The 10,690-nt window shown below is 41.2% G+C and overlaps 1 protein-coding gene across 1 annotated transcript; it reads left to right on the top strand.

Annotated features, from left to right (window-relative positions):
- The first annotated feature begins 7,883 nt into the window (after window positions 1–7,883).
- On the top strand, window positions 7,884–10,690 carry LOC109779199 (protein IRON-RELATED TRANSCRIPTION FACTOR 2). Its single transcript, XM_020337807.4, has 3 exons — window positions 7,884–8,279; window positions 8,387–8,716; window positions 10,240–10,690. The coding sequence occupies exons 1-3, from the start codon at window positions 7,989–7,991 to the stop codon at window positions 10,333–10,335; spliced, it is 717 nt and encodes a 238-aa protein (XP_020193396.1). The 5' UTR covers window positions 7,884–7,988; the 3' UTR covers window positions 10,336–10,690.

Raw genomic sequence — 10,690 nt, 5'->3', positions numbered from 1 at the left:
TGGGTTGAAAATTATACCTTTTCTACTTTTTAAAAATCATGAATTAAATGCGCAAGAGAACAAAACACATGCACTGAAGGAGATGGTTGTGCGGACATTTAGAACATGGGAAACACTTCTAGCAATACGTCTGGTACGAGGAAAACATCGGACCAATTGCTCGTCGTTTATTCCAACACCATCCCATGGTCGAGATCTCACTGGAAAAGAACAGTTGAAACCGGCTATCCGTTTACCATGCACTGACCCTCCCATAATTATCACTGGAAAAATCCCCGCCTTTCTCGTTCCTCTATCGTCCTCACCTCGCCGACGAGCTCTCCATCCGCCTGCTGCCCTTCTTCTCTTCTCCAGCGTGACCTCATCTTGTTCACCATCGAACTTAACCTCCCAGCACTGCTTCTGACGCCTGCACCACTGGCCAGCCACCAGTTTCCTCCTTTTCACGATCCAGGACGACCAGGTACGTATGTCTGTTGGCGATCTACTACTTTCGCGTGCAATTCAAAGGCTGTTCTAGCCGTCCGGAGTAAATTATTTCCTTGAGATCTGTAGCATATGTAGGATGCTAGATTGGTAGCAAAGATCATATCTTCTGGCAATCTATAAAATTAGTGATTCATGTCATATACGTTGGCATGGCATATACTCCCTTGCTTCATTGGACTGTTATATGTGCTTCTTATGTACAGATACGTTACCCTCACATCTATGCTTCTTGAATTATTTACTGATAGGATTCAATTTGTTTGCCATTTTATAGTAAATTGTTACACTTTGGAGTGCATCTCATATATGTCATGGCAGCACCAAATTATTTCTTCTTGTTGACCATGCTTCCTACTTTTATTTATTTATATTGCATATATTTGTGTGGTATTGAATTATTGCTTCAACTGCTACTAATGTGGCCTTCAATCACTGTCAACTTAATTTGCTTACTTTAGAAGAAATCTTTAAGCATGTTTTGTTTATTTTATTATTTGTTTGAAGAAGCACCGAATGGAAACTTATGAAGCATCACAAAATTATGTACGAAGCAAGTAATGAATTGCGCATGCATACAGAACATGCATGCACAAGTTTTTGGACCATGATCTTTCCTATATGTTGGATAATACACTGTTTGTACGAATCAATATATGTTACACCACAAATTTCATGTGGAGCAATGAAATTACTAGTATACGAAAAACTGAAGCACATCTCAAATAAAAAACTCAAGCATAGGCGTGATTCTAGGGTGCAGTTACCAACAGGAAGCAAGAAGCATTGTGCATTCATATGGAAGCAAAATAGAAGAGACCCACCTTCTGAGCACTGACTAACTTGCTAGATTCTATCAAATCCAATGATCGCACGCTGGTCCATCCAACGGTGGCACACTGGTCTAATGAGGCGCTAGGGATCAGTTGTCTGATCCCTAGCGGTGCCCAAAGAGAAATTTGATTTATGAAGGTACATCCATCGTCTTGAACACAAAGAAAAGATCACCAACTAAACAGGAATGATAGTTCAGTAGAAAAAGGAGTTAAGAGAGTCTAAGATGGAAGAACAAAGTCGAAATGTGTTTTATGTTTTGTGCAACAAAATGCCATACATCATCATGAACAGTAAATTAAAAAAACAAAAAATTCTGAAACTTTTGGGATCAAATGTGATCAAACTTTTGATGCTCCTGCAAATTTTCAGCCACAAATAACACTTGAGGAGGCCTCACAAAAAAAAATACAATCACTGCTCAAAAGTGCACATAAACTTTGAACACTTTGCAAGAACATCGAAAGTTTGATGTTCTAAAGTTTGAGATTTTTTGATTTTTTTTCAATTGTTTTTCAGTTTACTATTCACAGAGGGTGTAGGGGCACCTGGATGTTGGAAGTCCTGTTTCTATGGCTTATGCCTAACAATAGAATCTTCCAGATAGTACACGTACTAGAATCTAGTGTAGTAAAGAGAACATTCAATGGTCAGCATCACTCAAATTAGCCACCTCTCTGCCATCATATCGACTTCATCCAACGGTTGCAAAATCAAAGTTAATTTTGCACTATATAGTGTGGTGCAAAGATTTGATATAGCGAATAAGGGATATACAACGATGTCCTCACGATTGGACTGACACAGTAGATAGAAGCAGAGCCGGATGGTACAATTTTTCTAGGTATTATTTGACTTTTCATGGTGGTCTTCGTGGTACTCTACATTCAGTCCATGTCGGCTTTGAGATCTTTTTACCTTTTTTTCGTTTTCTTTCTTTTAGTTTTTAGTTTTTCTATTTCTTATTATTATTATTATTATTCTGTTTTTCATCTACATGTCCTTTTCCTGTTCTTTTCCATTTTCCCTTTTATTTTTTCTTCTCTTTCCGTCTTTATTTTTTGTTTTCCCTTTTCCATTGTTGTTTACTTATTCTATAAAAATATAAAATATTATTTCATATATCTGAACATTTTTTCAAAATGTGTGGCCACTTTCCGAAACTACATAAATATTTTTCTAAGAGTACTGAAAACCTTTTAAAAGTAAGAGAAGATTAAAATTAGATGAACATTTTTTTAATTACACAAACTTTTTTAAATGCATGAAACCTTTTTAAATTACACAAATATTTTTATAAGTACTTGAAACATTTTAAAACCATACAAATAATTTTTAAATATGCATACCTTTTCTTAGTTTCACGAATTATTTTTTAAATGCATGAATAAATTTTAAATTAATATTTTTTAAAATACCCAGACATTTATAGAAGAACGTCAACATTTTTATCATTAAAACATACTCCCTCAGTAAAGAAATGTGAGATCGTTTATATAATTAAATTAAATTTAATTATTATTTTAGAAGTTTAGAAGTTACTCTATCTACATTCCACTGATATCATTACTTAGAGCATCTACAACCAGAAGTTATCATATATAGATAAGTGATGCATGAATGAATCAACTCAGTGCATGCCAAAATAAAATTCAATAGTTCATATATAGATAAGTGATGCATGATTGAATCAACGACTTCAGTTGTCGCGGTCATTGATCCTTTTTTACATGCGGAGCAACCACTTCTTCCCTTCATCATCCAAGAGGTTGATGTTCTGCAACATGATCCTCGACTCCTCCGCCTCTCTCACAAGTTGTAACTTCTCTTTCTCAAGCTCAAGACCATGCATTGTCACCATTTGTTCTCCCATTTTGCAATCTTCTCTTGCCTCTCTAGTTAAACTTTGTTCTTCTTGAAGATCAAACTCTCCCGGTCAAACTCTATCCTGCATATCAATGAACATCTTGTATCTTTCCTCCTTCACCTTCTTGACGGAAAAAATGCCCATCCAAGTGGCGGACATTTTACTTGCCGCTCCTTCACGCGCCACCCTATGCGCCTCCCACTTGTTCCCCATCACTTGCCAGTTTCTCTTATGCACGGTTGCTTGCATGTCCGTCCCTCTTTTTCTTCTTCTTCCTCATCCAATCCAATTTATCGAGGGGATCTAGACCCATCGTTTTTCTTCATCACCTTCGTTCCGTTTTCAATATCCTTGAGCACAGTTGGCCACTTGGGTTTCCCATACAATTTCAACCAACAACGTGAAATAGTCAATGTCTTCTTCTCCACTTGATGGTACAATGTTTCCGCCAAAGTTGCACGGGTTTGAACTCCGGTGCAGCTTTGGTTCCGGCTAAAAGCTTGCTTAAGATAAGCAATAAATATGTTTACGGACTTTTGGATGAGTGAACATCTATGTTGGAGACAGCATGGGACATGGTTCGCAACGATTGGGTGTGGCTTCACATAGTGTTTTTGCTTATGGTAAAGTTTATGGTTTTTTCCTAATATTTCTCGCCTTTTTGCTCGGTTCCACATATTGGGTCCATGCTCATGTTACACCAACTTTCACACAACAAAACATCTTCAAATTATGTGAATGTTGGACCTCTAGGCTTCAGTACTTTCGTACCAACTTTCTTCTTCCTTTTAGTGCGTGATGTTTGCCCAAATTCAAACATCAAGGAACTGGAATCCACCTTGCTAAATTGCTAAGACTCTTGACCACCATTTATCATGTCATGCAATATTTGTTCCTACAATATGCATCACAATTTAACTATCATCCTAAAAGTTTGATCTGATGGTATGTGCAACAAAAGAATTAACAAATGCAGGTAGGAAATGGATAAATATTGTACCGGCTCTTGGTCGGTAGTTCTGTCGAACTAGTCGTGGGCATGCCCGGAGCCGGCATTGCCTAACATCGCCCGATGCAATTGGAGTTGCGGCGAGTCCGCTATGACGGACGTGTCAGAGACGGATTGCGAGAAGCTCAAATCCGGGATGCCCGTCCACTGGGAGGGCGGAACGGAGTCGGGCTCTACCGACAAGTTGTTCGTCCTCACGGCACGACCTTCGGATTGCTGCTATCGTAGAAAGTTCATATCCTCAGCAGCGGCCACGAAGGGCATCTCAAAACCGGCCGCCTCTGCAGTTGCCTTCGCCGCCACCTCACACTGCTTCTGGCGGCGCTCCTTCCTGGCAAGTTTCTCCGCCTTTTAAGGAGCCGCCAGGCCGAGGAGCCCGACCGATTGCACCAAGGCTCATCCATGGCCATGACGGCGGATTGCGTTGTCGGTGACGGCTGACGAGGATGGCGAGCAAGGGAGGAGGTGGGCGACTGCATGGAGGTGGAAAATGGAGGACGGGGGTGGGAGGGTTTCGGTCGAAGAGAACAAGGAGAAGTTAATTTTGAGATGATTTGGCATGAGTCCGGCTTGTCGGTGCCTACATGGTGGGTGTGTCCGGGCGCGCACGGGCGCCCCCATATCCGCCCCAGATATGGGCTGTGTATGAGGAGTGCTGGTCAATTTGAGCATTTGAGCCGGATTTGTGAGGCCCGGTTGTGTGCGTTTTTTGTCCGGTCAGTGATCGGGCAGCTCGCCCAGACGTTTGGGCCGGATAGGAGATCGGGTTATAGATGCTCTTAGACTCGAAGGTAAAACGTGGATTCAACACTTACTCTTTCGCCAACTTGCTTAGTCAGACGCATTTTTTTACCACATAGTCACACGCGTATACACACACCTAATAAATAGATTAGATAGTATCTACGGTTCAGCTCGGGTGCGGATACTGTTCGCCATAATATATTCTACTGTTAGCGTTTTCCTCTTCTTGAATACGAATACCGTATAGCACTTGGGTATCGATTCCAGCCTTAGCGGTCCCTGGCCTGTGCCCTCCGCGTCGGCGGCACGAGCCGGCATGCGCGGCGCGCGCACTGGCGCGGCCACAGCGCGTGCCTCCACGGCGGTCGGCTGGGCGCTACGTTAGTCGACGCGCGTCTCGCCGCAGGCGCGATCAGTAAAGCCGTCCATTCACAACGAGCTAGCTTAATCTGCTGGTAGCTAGTACTAGTACGTACCTCTGCTGGTAGCTTTGCCAACGAGGATGGCACGCATCCGATCCAATCACAGGTCCCAGCTATGAGAGCGAACGGGAATACATTCGAATCAGAGGCCAATCTTTGGATAGCGATTACTTGTCATGCTCTCTTACTTTCCGTTACTGTAATTAGGAATACGCGAGTTACGGTCACTGAATAGGCTGCTATGGATCAACGTGGCCATTGGCTCACCCTATAGCTATGTATTTTGACATCGTGGCACTCTTATTACCAGTCAAACCATCCAGATGCCAGATATATATACGGTTGTTACATTTCCACCCACATAGAAAAATGTTACATCAAAAAATATGTGTGCAAATAATATAAAATACTCCCAACTCCACACGAAATATATTTGAACTCACACTGAAATAGTATCTGTAGCACTCCCTCTGTAAAGAAATATAAGAGCGTTTAGATCACAAATCTAAACACTGTTTTATTTCTTTAAGGAGGGAGTAGTTATTAATGTAGTACATATAAGAGATGATAGAAAGGTATAATTGATACATTTAAGTAATAGTATGTGAGAAATGGGAGTACAAACTCCTAGAAGTATACAAATATTGTTTAAAAGAAACGAGTATAAACTATAAGAGCAACTCAGCAAACAGATCACTTGTCAATTTAATTTTGTACCCCCTCCTTTTTTTTACTTCGCATATTAGCTTTGTCTCGAGTCAAACTGCGTATTGACCAAGTTTATACAAAAAAATATTAACATCCACAATATCAAATCGATCAATACCAGTAGAATTATCATTGAAATATTTTCATATCATGTATATTTTTTATTGTGAGAGTTTAGATTGTTTTCTACAACTAGGGCTCCTCCATCGTGCACTTTCAGTCGCAGTCGCCAATTCCCGTCGTCTCAGGGTGTCTTCCGATGCTTGGAAGGTAGAGGGAACCCTTGTTTGTGGTTGGTCGTGTAGTAAGGGTCACCCTAGATGGGGCATGTGAAGCTTCGGTCATGGTCTGATCTAGGGCATGTGTTGTCTTTGGTTCGTGTGGGTGATCTTCGATGACATCGCAAGGTGGGGCGAACAACGATGTTTCATGTTTTGGTCTTCTAGCTCTTCTCAATTCGGTGAAGCATGCTAACACCGGCTCCTTTGGAATTGGAAGCTAGTGAGGTAAGGCCCCCTCGTTTTTGGCTGGCACTATTTGAGGTTGTTATCCAACCCTATTCATTGCATTCTTCTCTGTGGCGGCGATCTAATCCTCTTATTCACTTGCATCTTCTGGCTCTAGTGATTTCTCGGCCATTGCGTCAACAACATTTTTCCTCGGCACGAGGGTGTTTCGGAGATCTAGAGGCGGCATCGAGGTTTGTTCATGATGCACCTCCAGCAAGTGCATGAGGAAAACGACCTCACATTACCAAAGAGTTGTGTGTTATGATCTTTAAGGGTTGGGTAAATTTAATATATGGTCTTTCCTTCTCGCAATTGATGATAAAACTTGGAATGGAACTTGGAGTACTATTATGACTTTGATATGGACACGTGTAGATCCTTAGTTCATTGGGATGATTAGAGTATTTCAATGTAGTTGGGAGTTTTTAGGTTTGCTGATTATCTCGGTCGAATGAGAATTACTACCTCCATTCTGATTTATTGGCTCCATTCGTATTTTGTCTCAAAATTTAACCATAAATTTGACTAACAAAATCTTAATGCATGTCATAAAAAATTATATCGCTGGATTAGTATTTGAACATAGTTTCAGGTAATATTATTTTTGGTATGTATAACTTATATTTTATTAGTTAAAATCATAGTCAAAATATGACCCTAAATACGAGGGGACTAATAAATTAGGACAAAGGTAGTAGTTAAATCTCAGTCAACACCGAGTATCATTGACCTGTCATTAAGATCCATACAAGATTTTTTTCCCTGACTCTGAAAACAAGCAACAGATATACTATAGTTTATTTTGTATTGGTTGAACAGTTATTTATAACAAGTGAACTTGTTTGCATGTACTCCCTTCGTTTTTATTTACTCACGTATTAGCTTTGGTCAACGTCAAGCTTTGTAAACTTTGACAAAGTTTGTAGACAAAAATATTAACATATACAATAACAAATCAATACTTTTAGATTCATTATTGAATGTACTTTCACATTATATTGATTTCTTATGGTAACTATTTATATTAGTTTCTACAAACTTGTTTGACTTCAGTCAACTCTAATATGCAAAATAATTAAAACCGAGGGAGTATATGAACAACTTTGAAAAATTGACAAGAGTTAATTGAGTGCTAGCAGCCAATCCCAAACAAAAATAAATGATAAGGTAACAACCCTTTACCTCGCTCTCATAATGTTCTCTGTGACTTAGACGTCCAGGCTAAATCAGTTCTATGGAGTTCTGGACAGTGTCGACCGTCTTCTCTCGCCCTATATAAATGGGAGGTCAGCACTCCGGAACTTGCTCAAGCTGGCACCTGGCTACTACCACACTAGGCCCCCTCTCATCTCCACCATCATCTCTAACCTCTCAGAGATCAAGCAGAAGCCAGCTGCGACCTGCGAGCAATGGGGCACCAGCACCAGATGTTCAACGACCCCTTCGCGAGCAGCATGTCGTCACTGGAGGAGGACATGTTCTCCGGTGCCGGCGGCTACCACCACCTCACGCCTTCCATGCAGTGGCCGGGCTTGGATAACGACATACCGTCAGCACCGGCTGCCAACAACGCCACCTCCTCCGGCGGCTCTGGATCACACCGAAAGATGAGTCACAACGCGTACGAGCGTGACCGCCGCAAGCAGCTCAACGAGCAATATTCCTCCCTCCGCTCCCTCCTCCCCGATGACGACCACAATGTAATTAAATCGCTTAACTAGACACAACTCGTTCATCTTTCCTCTGAGCTATGTACATGTGAGATATTCTGAGCATCTGATCGAATTATCTTTTGCTACTGTCGCAGAAGAAGATGAGCATTCCGACCACGGTGTCGCGGGTGATCAAGTACATCCCGGAGCTGCAGAAGGAGGTAGACGGCCTGGAGAAGAAGAAGGAGGAGCTGAGGCGGGCCAGCTACGAGCAAGGCGCCATGAGGCAGAACACGGCCCCGATCGTGTCCGCCACCTGCCTCGACGACAGGGAGATCATGGTCCAGGTCAGCCAGGTGAGCACCATGGCCGGAGCTCTGCCCATGTCCAAGTGCATCAAGGTGCTGGAGAATCAAGGCCTCCGCCTCATAAATTCCTCGACTTCCGCGTTCCAGAACAGGACGTTCTACAGCCTCCATCTTCAGGTACACATCTGCCTTTCCGTCCTGTTGTTGTTGTGGTCATCGATGCTTATGATTTGATCTTAACAAGTACTTGACGAGCTAAAAGCCTAAAACTCATTAATATAAAACACTTCCTTTTCCGCGATGTTGATTGAGGTGTGGGTCTAGATAACATGACATGGATTTATCTAAAGGGAATAAGAATTTGAGGATATTTTTTCTGGCTAATCTTGTCGAGCTCTGTTATGGGGTATCTACCATAGAATTAAAACTATATTGAATTACTGATTCACTCTATAATTATCGACATTCTAGCAAGTTAGTTAATTTATTGTAATTTGAATGATGTTTGCTTTGGTACACCTCCATCAACCCCCCCCCCCCCCCCCCCCCCCTCCCTCCTCCAGTTATCAGTGGTGGAATTTAGAATCTACCTCTTGAGTTTAAGATGGTAGCATAGTATGACGAACCAGGAATGGTACATTTTGTTTACATTAACCGGATTATGCGAGGATGCAGCTAATGCAAGGAATTTGTATAATACACCATGTCAAAAGGATCAAAATGGGTCTCTCCTCCACTAAAATGGTTCACAATAATAGCTTATGAGTTGGAAGTTAAGTGAGGTTACATGTGCCCTCTACCCATATACAATACAGATTCCACAAAACCATCGTTCGGGGTTACATCTTATAAGCTCCGTAGGATTTGAACTACGAAGATGAACGTTCCTTGGTGGTAAATCATCACACCCTCATCAAAGAGGATGAGTTCATTGTGTTTTGATCAATTCTTTTGTCTTTTGGGCATGCAAAATACGCACTCAGGTGGATGAGAATTTTGCTCCCTTGCATATCTTTTTTTTTGGCGGGAAGCTTCCTCGCATAGCTGCTTAGGCTAGGGTCAGTTTATACTAGACTAAATGTTGGTGTGCTAGCATGTTGATCCTTCGTGGATAGACCCGCATTGACCTCAATTTGTATTGTTTTTATCTCACATCCTTTCAACCCCAACGAAAGGGGGAGTCATCATACTCGTGCCAATACAACTGATGGGATAGATGTAGCTTGTCGTATCTAGACGTATGCCAAGGAACAAAAAAGAGATAAATATTCCATGATGAAACACCAAAACTCTCGAAATGACATTGTGATTGTGCGGCCAATTGAATCGATTAACTACGGGAAGTGTAACAAGCAGACAAGGAACATTGCCCTTAATTTGTTAGGACCGACGCAATCGAAGGGATGGACCCTTCTCCTACCCTCTAGGCATGGACCCTACCACCCGTGACTATCAGTAGCACCGGTGAAAAATGGATATGTGGATGCATTTTTTCTGAATCTTCATGCATATTTCTACATGTTATCCACTTTATCTAACAAACTAAGTAGTGACGCTACAGATGTGTCAAAAAATCTAAATTTTGACTAAATACATGCATGTGTGTATTATATATTATATATATGATCCAACTTACGGTGACGGAATGGAAATTGTATACATAAGTACTTACAATTCTATCACATTTTGTATTGAAACAGAGAACCCAGCGAACAATGAGCAAGGAGGGCCAAACATTTTGTAACGAACTGGAGAACGTCGTGAAGCAAAAGGCGGGACAACATCTGCATCATTAGTGGATTATAACATAATAATGGTGCATGTCATCATACATAACTACCATGAATCAAAATGCATGCCATAGATATAGGACAATAATCTCAGATAAATAGTACTGATGCACGCATGATAGTATAATACAGTGTGTTCCATATAACTAATATAGTGTATACATTTCTGGTCCTATATTTTCATCTTCATCATGTACCAGGCATGTGCGCAACTTCGCGATGAGCATAATTAGTATGCATGAAACAGTGGAGAAAATAAATATAGAGATGGCCGTGAAGCAGTGGCATGCATAAAACACACGCCATTGTCGATGTAATTCTTATGTATAAATGAATATATAATGATGTTACAATGTCGAAA

Source organism: Aegilops tauschii, chromosome 3 (genome assembly GCF_002575655.3).
Source record: "Aegilops tauschii subsp. strangulata cultivar AL8/78 chromosome 3, Aet v6.0, whole genome shotgun sequence".
NCBI classification, from domain to species: domain Eukaryota; kingdom Viridiplantae; phylum Streptophyta; class Magnoliopsida; order Poales; family Poaceae; genus Aegilops; species Aegilops tauschii.
Note: the sequence above shows the minus strand (reverse complement) of the source record. Positions and strands in the feature narration are given on the sequence as shown.

Bases quoted from the DNA above. Each gene is read 5' to 3' on its own strand.
- LOC109779199 (XM_020337807.4), top strand. From the start codon at position 7,989: ATGGGGCACCAGCACCAGATGTTCAACGACCCCTTCGCGAGCAGCATG. The intron at 8,280-8,386 runs GTAATTAAATCG...CTACTGTCGCAG, and splicing joins TCCCCGATGACGACCACAAT to AAGAAGATGAGCATTCCGAC. The intron at 8,717-10,239 runs GTACACATCTGC...GTATTGAAACAG, and splicing joins TCTACAGCCTCCATCTTCAG to AGAACCCAGCGAACAATGAG.